The sequence below is a fragment of the Vigna umbellata genome, chromosome 8 (assembly GCF_029865625.1).
Source record: "Vigna umbellata cultivar VRB3 chromosome 8, Vumbellata_1.0, whole genome shotgun sequence".
Classification (NCBI taxonomy): Eukaryota; Viridiplantae; Streptophyta; class Magnoliopsida; order Fabales; family Fabaceae; genus Vigna; species Vigna umbellata.
In genome coordinates, this window is record NC_142172.1 from 26,657,695 (window position 1) to 26,672,383 (window position 14,689).

The 14,689-nt window shown below is 36.3% G+C and overlaps 2 protein-coding genes across 3 annotated transcripts; both read right to left on the reverse strand.

Annotated features, from left to right (window-relative positions):
* Window positions 1-4,069: 4,069 nt before the first annotated feature.
* On the reverse strand, window positions 4,070-5,012 carry LOC148194360 (uncharacterized). Its single transcript, XM_088097202.1, has 3 exons — window positions 4,881-5,012; window positions 4,598-4,791; window positions 4,070-4,520 (listed from the first exon to the last, which is right to left on the reverse strand). The coding sequence occupies exons 1-3, from the start codon at window positions 5,010-5,012 to the stop codon at window positions 4,070-4,072; spliced, it is 777 nt and encodes a 258-aa protein (XP_087953328.1).
* A 5,861-nt stretch (window positions 5,013-10,873) lies between these two features.
* Window positions 10,874-13,167, reverse strand: LOC124827920 (uncharacterized). 2 transcript variants are annotated; one of them, XM_047301107.2, is made up of 5 exons: window positions 12,992-13,167; window positions 12,719-12,811; window positions 11,795-11,957; window positions 11,493-11,582; window positions 10,874-11,314 (listed from the first exon to the last, which is right to left on the reverse strand). In XM_047301107.2, the coding sequence occupies exons 1-5, from the start codon at window positions 13,082-13,084 to the stop codon at window positions 11,157-11,159; spliced, it is 597 nt and encodes a 198-aa protein (XP_047157063.1). In that variant the 5' UTR covers window positions 13,085-13,167; the 3' UTR covers window positions 10,874-11,156. The 2 variants fall into 2 exon arrangements, with proteins under 2 accessions (XP_047157063.1, XP_087953654.1); XM_088097528.1 differs by lacking the exon at window positions 11,493-11,582.
* Between the last annotated feature and the right edge of the window lie 1,522 nt (window positions 13,168-14,689).

Below are 14,689 nucleotides of genomic sequence, written 5' to 3' on the forward strand. Positions count from 1 at the left end.
AAACATAAATTCTTTGAAAAACGATACTTGAAACTTTCATTTACCACTTGTAATAAATTGGTACACTTGTCAAAAAGTTAATAGTGACAACACTAATAGTAGTCACTGTTTTGTGCAAAATGAAGATTCAATTTTTTTTCTAAAATATCAATGTGTACCTGTTATGAACATCCATATGCCACTGTGTTTTGAATTTCATTTTGGAGAACCATTCTCATCTGCACATATAGAACACATACAACCTTAGTACATTTAAAATGGGATTCAAAAAACAAAAAATTTAACTTTCTTGTACCTGTTATGAACATCCATATACCACTATGTCTTGTGTATAGCTAGGTCGTGAGATTGCTTTAAAGAATAATTTAACTTTCTCGTAAAGTTTCTTTCTATTTATATATATTTTGGTCGTATTTCTTAATAGAAAGTAAAGACAGGGGCAGAACCATAAAACCCCCTTCTAGGATATTTCTGATGTTTAAAGAGAAAAAACACGTGACCCAGAGAGAGAAGATCAGTCAGATGAGAGAGATCGAGAATCTTAGAGAGAGATTGAGGGCAGAGGCTCTGCTAGGGTTCCACCTTCGATCACCAGACACACACACACCGTTCACCGGGAGATCAACACACACTTATGGAGCAGGAGAAATGCACACAGAGGTATGACAGTATAAACTTCAGTAAATTGTTTTTATTTTTTGTAAAAGTAGAGATTACAAGCTTTTATACAAAGTCTGAAATCTAACTCTATAGAAACTGTTTTTTGTTTAATCTTTTTAACACTCCTCCTAAACAAAAACAGTAAAAGAATACGATTTGAAGAAAAAAAAACCCTCTTTTCACCGAATGATCGGTGAAAAACACCATCTCCGGCAAACCTCCGTCATTTTCACCGATTAATAATCGGTAAAACTCCTTTTCCTTTGAAGAACTTTTCCACCGATTAGAACAGTGAAAACTGAGCTGATCTTCCCCCTGAGACGAAAACCCTAGGTTTTCGTGACCTCTCCTTTTGGATCTGCTCCAACCTCCAACTTTCCTACTCCGATCTGCTTTCTAAGTGATAGAAAATGTTCTCCTTTTAATGCTTTAGTGAGTATATCTGCAATCTGATCTTTGGACTTGCAGTATACCACTTCGAGCTTACCTTTGCTAACCTGCTCCCTGATTGAGTGAAAATTTGTCTCGATGTGTTTGCTCCTACCATGTGATGTAGGATGCTTAGTCAGATCGATGGCTGACTTGTTGTGAACAAGCAGTCTGACCTTCCCTTCTACTCCTATCCTTAGTTCCTTCATCAATGAGTCAAGCCAAGCTGCTTGACAGGTGGCTTCACATGCAGCAATGTACTCTGCCTCACATGAAGACAGAGCTACAACTGGTTCCTTCGTAGAGCTCCAAGAAATTGGTGCTCCTTCCAGAAAAAATACGTATCCAGCTGTACTCTTTCTGTCACCCTTGTCTCCACACCAATCTGAGTCTGAGTAAGCCATGACTCGCAGTTCTCCTCTTGATCCATCTCTGGGCAATAAAATTCCATACTTGATGGTACCTTTTAGATACCTCAAGATTCTTTTGATAGCAATCAAATGAGAGGTTCTGGGATTCTGCATGAATCTACTGACTAAACCCACACTATAGCTGATATCAGGTCTTGTATTACACAAGTACCTTAAGCTTCCAACCATTCTTCTATACTCAGTAGGATCAACAGCTTCCTCCTTAGGATATTTCTCAAGTTTTATACCAACTTCTGCTGGAGTATTAGCAGAATTGCAATGAAGCGTGTTAAATTTGTTTAACATGTCCAATGCATATCTAGACTGATGTACCAACATTCCCTCCTCAGTCTTGGTGAATTCAATCCCAAGAAAGTAACCAAGCTAACCCAGATCACTCATTTCAAACTCCTGTAGCATCTGGACTTTGAACTCAGCAATTCTCTCAACACTACTTCCTGTAACTAGTAGATCATCCACATATAGGCATACTATCAGCTTTTCTTCTCTCCCATTCTGCTGATAACACTGAACATATACTCCATGCTCAGAACTACACTTCTCAAACCCAATGCTCCTCATAAAACCATTTGTCCTTTTATTCCAGGCCCTTGGAGCCTGTTTGAGTCCATAGAGAGCCTTCTTCAACCTATACACCTTGTCAGGATGTCTCTTGACTTCAAAACCTTGAGGTTGGACAACATAAACTTCCTCTTCTAGATCTCCATTTAGAAAAGTAGACTTTACATCTAATTGATGTAAAACCCAGTTGTTCTGCACAGCAACTGAGACAATCAGCCTCACTATCTCCATTCTGGCCACAGGTGCAAACACCTCTCCATAATCAATTCCAGCCTGCTGCAAAAACCCTTTGGCCACCAATCTGGCCTTGTATCTAATCACTACACCTTGTGGATTTATTTTAGACTTGTAAATCCATTTCAGTGCTATGGGTTTCTTGTTAGGAGGCAATTCTGTCAATTCCCAGGTCTGGTTCTTCTCAATTGAACCAATTTCTTCCTTCATAGCCTTGTACCACCTCTCATCCTTCACTGCCTGCTCAAAATCAACTGGTTCAGCTTCAACTATCAAAGCAAAATGAACAAAATTCCCTTCAGATGAGATAGTTGTATCATAGGCCAGTTCATAGTCTCTCAAATATGTTGGTATCTGGGTGACTCTAGAAGATCTCCTAACATTCTCCTCCCTCCTGCATGTCTCTGAATCTGCTGCAGGTTCAGTTTCCAACTCAATGGCTGGTCCTCCTTTCTCTCCTGACTCCCACTACCACTCTCCAGCTTCATCAATCTTCACATCTTTGCTGATTGAAGCTGCACCTGTTACAGGGTCATACAATTTGTACCCACCTGTAACATGGTAACCTATTAGGATCAATGGAACTCCTCTGTCATCCAACTTCTTTCTCAGCTGTTCTGGAACATGTTTGTAACATAGAAAACCAAAAATCTTCAGATGCTTAACATCTGGCTTTACTCCAGTCCAAGCTTCCTCTGGTGGGACACCATTTAGTCTCTTTGTTGGAGATAAATTCAACACATAAATAGCTGTCACCACAGCTTCACCCCATAGGAAATTTGGTAGACTCTTGCTCTTCAACATACACCTGACCATGTTTAGAACAGTTCTGTTTTTCCTCTCTGTTGCCCCATTATGTTGAGGGGTGTAGTGAGGAGTAACTTCATGAATGATTCCCTCCCTTTCACAGTATTCTCTGAAATCAGTGGAGATATACTCTCCTCCTCCATCTGTTCTCAAAACTTTCACCTTCTTTTCACTCTGTTTTTCAACCATATTTTTAAACTTCTGGAATTGTTGCAGTACCTCTCTTTTCCTCTTCAATAGGTAGACCCAACTCTTTCTGGTCCAATCATCTATGAACAATAGAAAATACCTGCTGCCTCCAGGTGTTTCTACCTGCATAGGACCACACACATCTGAATATACCACTCCCAACTTCTCTGCAGATTTCTAGGGTAAATACCTCTGAAACCTGCCACGGGTCTGCTTGCATTGAACACATTCTTTGCAAACAGTCCCTGGAATATCTACCTTTGGTAAGTCAATCACCATTTTCTTCTGACTTAGCATTGATAGATCCTGGAAATTCAAATGCCCATACCTGAGATGCCACAACCATTCTTCTTCACTCTTAGTTGCAGTAAAATAGTGATGATTTATTGCTTCCATCACAACCTTGAATGTTCTATTTTGTGACAGCTGTGCCTGCACAACAACCTTCCCATTCTGATTGCAGATGCTGAGGCAATTGTCCTCCATTTTCATCTTGTATTTTTCTGTAAAAGTTGTCCAAGACTAAGCAAATTAGTCTTCAACCCAGGTACATACAGTACCTCTTCTATGATGACCTCTCTGCCATCTACACCTCTTAAAACCACTCTGCCTGAACCCTCTGCCTCTAAACTGCTATTATCAGCAAACCTGATTTTTCCATTCTCCACTCCCTGCATTCTCACAAACCAATCCTTTCTCCCTATCATGTGAGTGGAACATCCAGAATCAAGGTACCAAACAGTGTTTTCTGATTGTTTTCAATCAACATGTGCCATTAGAATCACTGCTTCAAAATCATACTCTTCCTCCTGGGCCAGATTCGCCCTCTTATTTGGTTTATTTTTAGCCCTTTCACCTTTCCAGCACTCCTTTGCATAATGACCCAGTTTCTGGCAATTATAGCATTTCACCTTTCCCTTATCAAACCTCCATTCTCCATCAGCATTCTTTGATTTATTTTCTTTTCTAGATTCAGTGGACTCTTCTCCTTGTTGGTCCAGAAAATCTTTTCCTTTCTTGCCTCCTTTTTCTCCCTTCTTGAAACCCTTTTTCCCTTTCCACTGAGTTCTGGTCTGCGGGGCCTGTTCCTGATACTGTCTGCGTTCATTGAGGCGTAACTCATGAGCTTCCAATGAATGCAGCAATTCTTCACTGTCAATATCCTCCTTTCTTCGATTTTCTTCAATGGCAGCCACCACATAGTCAAATCTGGGGGTTAGGGTCCTCAGAATTTTGTCCACAATATATTCATCTTGTCACCACAATCCCTCATTTTGTTTACTAACTCTTGCATTTTATCAAAATACTCAGCCACGGTCTCACTCTCCTCCATGATCAGAGTTTCAAACTGCCTCCTTAGAGCTTGTAGTTTCACATTTGCATTTCTATCTCCATCACCGTAGGTTTTCACCAAGATGCCCCAAATCTCCTTTGCAGTAGCTGCACTAGAAATTTTGTTGAAAATCTTTTGACTTACACACTGATACATTAAGAATCTGGCTTTACTGTCCAGTTTCTCTAGTAATTTGTGTTCTTTCTTCTTTTCTTGGTTGCATTTTCACTCAACACAGGCACTCCCTCTTCAATGACTTCCAACACATCTTGAAAACCAAACACAGGCCACATCTTGATCTGCCAGTCAGCAAATTGCTTGCCATCAAACATAGGTAGTGTTCCATGAACTCCTCCAACTCCGGCCATCCTTTCTTGCAACTATCTTCCTGAATCTTTGATCTACACGTAGTCAAAGAACCCTTCTTTTTTACTTCTGGGTACACACACCTTCAGCTATCAACACAGCACCCACTTCATACACCCACCAGAACAACAGCCTAAGCTCTTGATACCATAATAGAAAGTAAAGACAGGGGCAGAACCGTAAAACCCCCTTCTAGGATATTTCTGATGTTTAAAGAGAAAAAACACATGACCCAGAGAGAGAAGATCAGTCAGATGAGAGAGATCGAGAATCTTAGAGAGAGACTGAGGGCAGAGGCTCTGCTAGGGTTCCACCTCCGATCACCAGACACACACACACCGTTCACCGGGAGATCAACACACACTTATGGAGCAGGAGAAATGCACACAGAGGTATGACAGTATAAACTTCAGTAAATTGTTTTATTTTTTGTAAAAGTAGAGATTACAAGCTTTTATACAAAGTCTGAAATCTAACTCTGTAGAAACTGTTTTTTGTTTAATCTTTTAACATTTCTAACATATCAACTCAATTAATTGAATTGATAATGACTATTTTATATTTGATGTGATAAAATGTATTTTTTTTAAGTTCATTTTTGTTGATTTTTCGGTGTTGATTATGTTGTTGGACCTTCAAAATATACTAATAATAATACTAAAAAGTTTTTAACATATTTGAAAACATTAAAATGAATGTATTTTAAAAACACAAAAAATATCACTAAAAACCAAACAAAGAATATAAATTCATATTTTTTAATATAGGACATGGTAAAAATATATATCTTAAATGAGAATGAAATTTATTATATATATTTAGTGTTTCTTTGGATTGAGATAAAAAAAGAAGTTGTGGGATCCACATACCTTATAATTATGTTTGTTATGTTTTTCATTGAATTTAGCTTTAGTTTCAAAACTTTTATCACATAAATTTATTCCTTCTCACTATCTTTACCAGCCAAAACATGGAAGCATTACCTTATAGTTATGCGCTTGTGAAAAATAACTTCATTCTTTAGTACTCGTGAGAAGTACTTATATTTTATCTTCGAGCCTTTGTTCTGGTTAATTCATTCTGTTTTTCACTTCTTCTTTATCACATTGACGTGTGTACTTGACATATAAATATATATATATATATATATAGATGAGAACACAAGATACTAACATAATAAATTGTGTGGAGTGATAATTGATAGTCGACCATACATATATATAATCAATTAAGTTTATAGACATAATGTGTGCTTGAACAAAATTAATTATGTGTTTTAGCACATTTACGTTACCAATTACGTATATGATATAACCAATTATACATTTTTTTTATCAGAAGAAAAATTATAAATTTGAATGTACTTAGAATACATCAATTCATTTACAAGCAAAATATAATGTACACTTAAAAAGAACCGCATAATATAAAAGATAAATATGGTGTCCAAAATATCCAACAAATATCATTCTATCTAAAATAATCCAACAAAAAACTATATTAAGCAACACCAAAATTATAAAGTAAGCAAATGAAGAAACTACCTGAATTATTGTGGCTTTATATAGAAATATCTACTTCATACAAACTAATAATTTCTTGGAATTGAGTAGAGACAAATGTAGGAAGAGATTGAGACGTTGTTTTTGTTACTTTTGCTGTTCTTTATTAGTTGAACTTATCTTCTATTTGTTTTTTTTTTCTTTTTGTTTGATTTTGACCAAGATCATACAGGGTGCGCATCAAAATTAAAAGACCAACAACAATAAATATTATACCCTAGTGACCGATGCGCGAAGGAAAGGTTCGTCATCTGTTTCGATAGAATTGGTTTGAGGGTCGGTCGTTCTTCTTGTTCTGCTTTCTTTTGATCTTCAATCATCTTCGAGAATGTAATCCACTTTGATGAGTTGTTGATCTGTAGAAGACACTCCGACGCTCAAGTCAGATATCTTTCATAAAGAGGTTTATATTTTATTAGGATAGAAAAGAATCCCTTTACCTAGCTTATGACAATCAAACTCATTAATTCATATTTGATATTGCAATAAATCCAATAATACTTGCTAATATACCTGCTAATTATCTATTAATATCATATTCTTCTGCAATATGACCTATCAATCACTCATAAACAGCGTATATTCGCATTTAATATGGCCATTAAATGTATTAATTGACCATTAATGATGTTTGACAGCCAATCGGTTGTCAGGTATAGTACATTAAGCCCCCCAAGGCCCGAGCATCTGTTTGCAGGTGCGAAGGGGTTTAAATACGCCGGACGAATTTAAAGTGGCGGGAAAGAATGATTACCCTTTTGAATCACCGGGCGGTGTGCTGTGGTTTGAGACTGAATCACCAAATACTTGTGACCGCTCGGTTTAGGACCATGAGCTCTCGGAGAGCGTTCCCTGGGTTTTGTGGACGATAGTGAGAGTTCACGAACACTCTTCACCGCTCGGTTGAGAGGGATTTTTCTCTCGATCTTTGACTTCAGCTTTGACGAGATGGATTTACCTCTCGGCCAAGAGGGATTTACCTCTTGGTCTTTAATTTCAACGAGAGGAGTTTACCTCTCGGCCGAGTGGGATTTACCACTCGGTCTTTGTCTTCAATCTTGACGAGAGGGATTTACCTCACGGCCAAGAGGGATTTACCTCTTGGTCTTTAATTGCAACGAGAGGAGTTTACCTCTCGGCCGAGTGGGATTTACCGCTCGGTCTTTGTCTTCAATCTTGACGAGAGGGATTTACCTCACGGCCAAGAGGGATTTACCTCTTGGTCTTTAATTTCAACGAGAGGAGTTTACCTCTCGGCCGAGTGAGATTTACCACTCGGTCTTTGTCTTGAATATTGACGAGAGGGATTTACCTCTTGGTCTTTAATTTCAACGAGAGGATTTTACCTCTCGGCCGAGTGGGATTTATCGCTCGATCTTTGTCTTCAATCTTGACGAAAGGGATTTACCTCTCGGCCAAGAGGGATTTACCTCTTGGTCTTTAATTCCAACGAGAGGAGTTTACCTCTCAGCCGAGTGGGATTTACCGCTCGATCTTTGTCTTCAAACTTGACAAGAGGGATTTACCTCTCGGCCAAGAGGGACTTACCTCTCGGCCAAGAGAGCTTTACCTCTTGGTCTTTAATTTCAATGAGAGGAGTTTACCTCTCGGCCGAGTGAGATTTACCACTCGGTCTTTGTCTTTAATATTGACGAGAGGGATTTACCTCTTGGTCTTTAATTTCAACGAGAGGATTTTACCTCTCGGCCGAGTGGGATTTATCGCTCGATCTTTGTCTTCAATCTTGACGAAAGGGATTTACCTCTCGGCCAAGAGGGATTTACCTCTTGGTCTTTAATTTCAACGAGAGGAGTTTACCTCTCGGCCGAGTGGGATTTACCGCTCGGTCTTTGTCTTCAAACTTGACAAGAGGAATTTACCTCTCGGCCAAGAGGGACTTACCTCTCGGCCAAGAGAGCTTTACCTCTTGGTCTTTAATTTCAATGAGAGGAGTTTACCTCTCGGCCGAGTGGGATTTACCGCTCGGTCTTTGTCTTCAAACTCTTCCTGATAGACTTTGTCGTTGAATATGAACTTTAACAAAGTTACCAATCAGTGACTGAGCATGAATTGCTAGGCTTAATTTATTCCATAATGAAAGAATAAGACAAGAACAAGAATCTAAATCAAATGAAATTGAATTTAAGCATGACATTAATAAAGTTTTGGATGCTTCTCCTCAGTTTATAAATCCACGGACCGATCGTTCACGATGACGACTTGGACTGCGACTATAGCTCCTGGGGACGGTGGCTTTCCATCGGTTATCTTAATTGTCCCGTTGATGGACCGATCACATGGCTATGAAGGTTAGGGATTAGCTGATGAAAGATAATTGTATACACCATTTCTTTCAGCGGCTGCAGCTAAGAATAAATGTTGGACAGAAACATTGACATTTAAGTTAGCTATGTCACTAATTCAAGATTCATGTCCCAAATTTAATGATATGTAAATATCAATTTTTAGAGAAGTCCACGTGCTCATCTGTTTTTTAGTTTACCGCCCGGCAAAGTCACGACCTGAAAGTTCCTGACAAGGTTGAACGTAAGACATGAACCTTCCTGACAAGGTTGGATGTAGGGTTGAACGTTCCTGAAAGTTCTCAAAACAAAAGACATGCCTTTAGAAATTATTATGGAATTTTGTACTCTTGTTGCAAAACCTGGTATTGATCCGAAGTAGCAATGTCGAGGTCGAGCGCATGTATACACGTCTGGTTCCTCGTGGTTTCGTGGGGATGTCGCTCGGCCCCACGGTGGGCGCCAAAATGTTTCGGTTGAATTGGTCCAAGGGTCGGTCGTTCTTCTTGCTCTGTTCTCTTTTGATCTTCAATCCTCTCTGAGAATGCAATCCACTTTGATGAGTCATTGACCTGCAGAAGACACTCCGACGCTCAAGTCAGATATGTTTAATAAAGAGGTCTATATTTTATTAGGATAGAAAAGGATCCCTTTACCTGGACCTTAACCCTATCTTTATAGAGCTTATGGCATGAAGCTCACTAATTCATATTTGATATTGCAATAAATCCAATAATATTTGCTAATATACCTGCTAATTGTCTATTAATACCATATTCTTCTGCAATATTACCTATCAATCACTCATAAATAGTGTATATTCGCATTTAATATGGTCATTAAACGTATTAATTGGCCATTAATGATATTTACCTTTCTTGATTAGTTTGTCTGACAACTGGTCGGTTACATTACCAAAACAGTCAACCGACCAGACAAGCGCAAACCAGGTAAGGTAGATATCATTAATGGTCAATTAATACGTTTAATGATCATATCAAGGACGAATATATCATATTTATAAGTGATTGACAGGTTATATTGCCTAAAAATATATGGTATTAATGGATAATGAGTGGGCTGAATAATTATGAAGCCTATAAATACGAGATTAATGTCCAAATAAGGGGACTTTTTCCAATTTGACACAAAAGCACACTTAAGCAATATTTCTTACTTAAGGGTCAAAGTATTTTCTACAAGTCAACCGCCGACCTGGAGAAGGACTTGTTGATGAGCGATCGGATTTGTAAATTGAAGGTAAGATCATTGAGCAGGAGAGGCTAGAAGAGGAGACGATCAACCTCAGACCCCTTCAATCGAAACACTATATATTACATAGAAAACAAACCAAACGATTTCAAAAGAATTTAGGATACATCTACAGCATCTTTAACCATGTAACTGTGTTTCAAAATTTAAGAAGTGAGAAGAACCATAAAAATATACATGGAATGTCACAAAAACAAAACATAGAGAGACCTCTCAAAAAGAGATAGGTCTATATTGCTTCTACCTAAGCCTTTGACAAACAAAAGTCAATCCAACCTTTCACTTTTGTATATTTATAGGCAAATTCATTAAATTTTTTTTTCTAATTTATTTCTAATCATGTCCAAAATTTTCAGTGAAGTTGTTCTAAATATTTCTTCTTTATTAATTAAGACACTCCTAAACAACATATTATTTCTATATGCATCTCATTATTTTCCTACACATAATCTTCAAGATAAGGCTTATATTATTATTCATGTCATATATATAAAACTAGTGGAAGTATTATGTGATAATTATACTGAATTGTCTTAAATTATGTAGTATCCACCTTTCCCTGCGTCGATTCAGTGACTTTGCTCTTACTACCCTCAATCCTTGATTTGATTCTAATGTACTCTTTAAAGTTCAACGTCAGATACCCTTAAAAAAGGGTGAAAAAGGAAACAAAATACTTCTGAAATCAATATAAACATTTTAATACTATTCACGTCCATTAATCCATTAAATATAATGCTAAGACTTAAACTTATATTAATACTGAAGAATGAAATTACAAACATCACCCTTTGAGACTTGGGATGCTATTATTTAAAATCAACACATGATCGATCAACAAATCTAACAGTGCAACCAGCAACAAAAATTAAAGTTTTAAACCATTCCACGTTCTGCATAATGCATGATTTTCATGCATTTTGTTATTATTTTATATGTACAATCTTTTGCTAGCTCCCATTTGTTTGCTTCTCAAATTCAACTGTTCTTTTTGCAAATGAAAAGTCAGCTAATAAGTCCATTCCTTTGGGAGAAATATCTCTGGAGAAGAACTTCGTTTCTGAGAAATGAAACTACATTGGTTGGAGGTATCTTTCTGGTCACTTCTCTTTTCTAGTGAGTTCTTGTTGCATGCCTCTCTGCATATTAAAGGGTTATATCTCTGAACTGCAACCAGACGAAAGGCCAGGGTTAATTAACTTTTCTCTCAACAATATAACGTCTGAACAAAAAAGTATAAGTGTAGTTTCTGTACAATATATATAATTAATACTAGTAATTGAATAAAAATATTGAATGAATGCATGAAAATTAAATCAATGAATTAAAAAGTTGGATTCAAGACCTTGCGGTGGTGAAACCTGCACACCTAATGCATGCACATTAAGATTTAGAGCTTGAACAACTCGTGCTGGAAGAATGACAGGAGCACAAGCTGTAAAACAATTAGGAGTATGAATAAATCTAAATTAGGCAAGTGGAAACATTCATACACTAACATTCATAGTCCAATTCTGTAACATTGACTTTGACCATGTTGTTTCATGTTAAAATTCTAGACATATGCATACATATGCTGTCAAAACATATTTTGTTGGAATATTCATACTACTTGATAATACTGCAAGGAAATCCATGTTCTCAAACCTGGCCTGTGGCTTGGTTCGAAGTTTGTGCCTGCTCTTTGTGGTAAGAATACGCCAGTGCCACAGGATCTTTGCGTGGATCCCAAGAAAATAACTCGCATTCCTGGTCCACCATTGGCAATTTTTGGCCTAGTATACAGAGATCTTGAAGTAGATTTTGTATACTAGAGAGGACATTTCAGTAAGAAAACAGAGGAAAGAAACTATTAGGTGTACAAAAATAAAATTGTAAATACACAGTACTGAAGTACATTGAAGGAATGTTGTAGATACACAGTAGTGAAGTACATCCAATGAAAGTGTAGGACCAAATTATTCATATATGAATAGATACCAAATCTTATTTCTCTTTAATGTTTCACCCTATCTGTTTTTGGTGATGCAATTCTAAAATCAGCTTAAAGTAGTTTTTCTTGCTGATTTTTTAGTCACAGTCACACACCTTCCCAATTCAATACACGTGCATTTTGACATGACATGTACTAATTTAATGTTTTTGTTTCATATATGCTCCAGAACTTTTCTGGTAAGCCACAAATTAAAGTTACTGCTTGTGTAGGTTTGCCTAACCTTTATGTTCATCCTTTCGGTTTCAACTTTTGTTAAAGAAATCCAAGTAATTTTGAAAAAGAAATTAAAATGCAAAAGGAGTCTATAATGCTAACTGCCAAATCTTTATATCATATATAGTGGGTCAAATTCCCTGAATATAAGGGTATTGTTTGATTAATCAGATGTCACTTGTGCGACAAGTGGAACACATGTACCTATTACACTTCTTTTAAAGTACCATGCTACAATTTAATCAATCTTTAGACCTACATTCTAATGTGCCTGGTATCGTGTGTTACCGACTCTGTCTCGTGGACCCCAGCAATCATAAACAAAGATGGATTCAATGGATGCAATTAAGTAAAGCATTTACCTGCCCTTTTTGTTCTCCAGGTGATTTCTGAGGACCAAGTTGATGCATTTGCTGATGGTTTTGGACCTTCTGGTATGGGTTCCTCCTACATTCCTGAAAATAAATCGAAGCACATTAACTTACTTCGCAATTACTAGAATTACATTATAAACTATAAATCAAATCAAAAAGTAGAAAGCAAGACACTTAGCAAATGTCAACCTCAGTAGTTGAATTCGTACACTAAAGGAAGAAAAGAAGAAAAATGATGAAGAACAGAAAAAAAGATATAACCTTGGTGCCGCATGCCTCGTCCAGAACATGAGAGGGTAACCAGAGCATTCCTTCTTCAAAACCCACTTCACCATCATCATGCATAGCAGTCATGGACAGAGAGAAAGAGAAAAAACCTTTGTTATAGCAGTTTATTTTCTAATACAGTTCAGTTTTGCTGCCTTATTCTGAAACTGTTGAGACATCACAGGCTTTTAAAGCTTCAACTTCTGTCTTACAATGCAACAAACTACATGACCTACGTGGCGTTAGTGGGTGAGTATCTGCAGTTTTCTACGTACACACTCACTACGCTCCTCAAACCACGCGTGCTTTCTGCATGCAGTTGTCTGCAACCACCCAACTTTAAAAACGACAAGTTGTTTAGTTGCTTAGTTGCGCGTGTGTTCACGTGTTGGTCACGTGCTGTCCACGTTTGCATTGAGAATAAGAAGGGAGATTAGGGTCATTTTATGAGAACATTGGAATTCAAGGTTGGTGTCTTTGGCTATACGTGGATGTGGGTTGGGTTGGGTAAACCTCTCCATGTATATCTAGTTGTTGCAGTTCTCCTTCTCTTTTCAAATGTGTTTTTGGTCTTTAGTTTGTTATTTTGGTGATCAACCTTAGAGATGCAGCTAATATTCCCAGTTTGACTTTAATAATAAAAAAAAAAGTACAAATATACAATGATGAATGGTTTGAGTAAGAAAAAGGTAGAATAAAGTATGTGTATGAGTTTTTAGTCTCTATGTCAAGGTTCTCAACTAACTTTCTAAACCACTATACCAAATTCTTCCAACATTTTGAAATTATTGCGTGAAGTGATGGTCCATTTTAAGACTTTTCTTTTATCATAAATCAATATTAAGTCATATATGAGTAAATTGTTTCTCTACTAATAGTATAAAAAATATATCACTTTAATTATTCTAATACTTTAATTCTAAGTTATTTTTTTTATTTTCATATGAAATAAAATATATGAAAATTTCTTTTATAATAAATAAAATTGTTATTTAATTTATGAAGATTTATATTTGATTTAATTATGTATTTAAAATATTATATTACAATAATTTTAATTCAATTTTTTATAATTTTTTTACAGTGTTGTGCACAAATATGAACTCCCTCTTTATATATATATATATATATATATATATATATATATATATATATATATATATATATATAATATAACATTTTTTTGTTAAAATTTATTATGTAATTAAAATTAGTACTTTTAAATAAATTATAGGAATAAGATATAAAATAAATAATATAAAAAAATTCTATTTATTATGTCAACTTAATGATTAACTAAATTTTTTTTATATTTGATAATTTTAAGAAGGTGATAAAATTATGAGTCAGTGTGTCACTTAATGGATACTAAGTTTGAAGAACATAGAATGTTACTTATGTAGTACGAATTAAATTATGTGAACAACAAAGACAAATGATTGTGATATTGCTATACAAATTTATGGTAGATCTTGTGAGGAAGTCATTTATGCTTCCTACACCATTTCACCCACATAGGACATATATGTGCAAAAACTCTAACTTGAGATCGGTCACCTTAATGGATAGTGACTTGTGTGATAGTTTGAACAAAGCATTTGGATACTTTTGTAGTATGACTTAAACCAAGTGAAGAACTAAGACCAATGACTGTGATATTGACATACAAATTTATGGTGGACCCAATGAGGA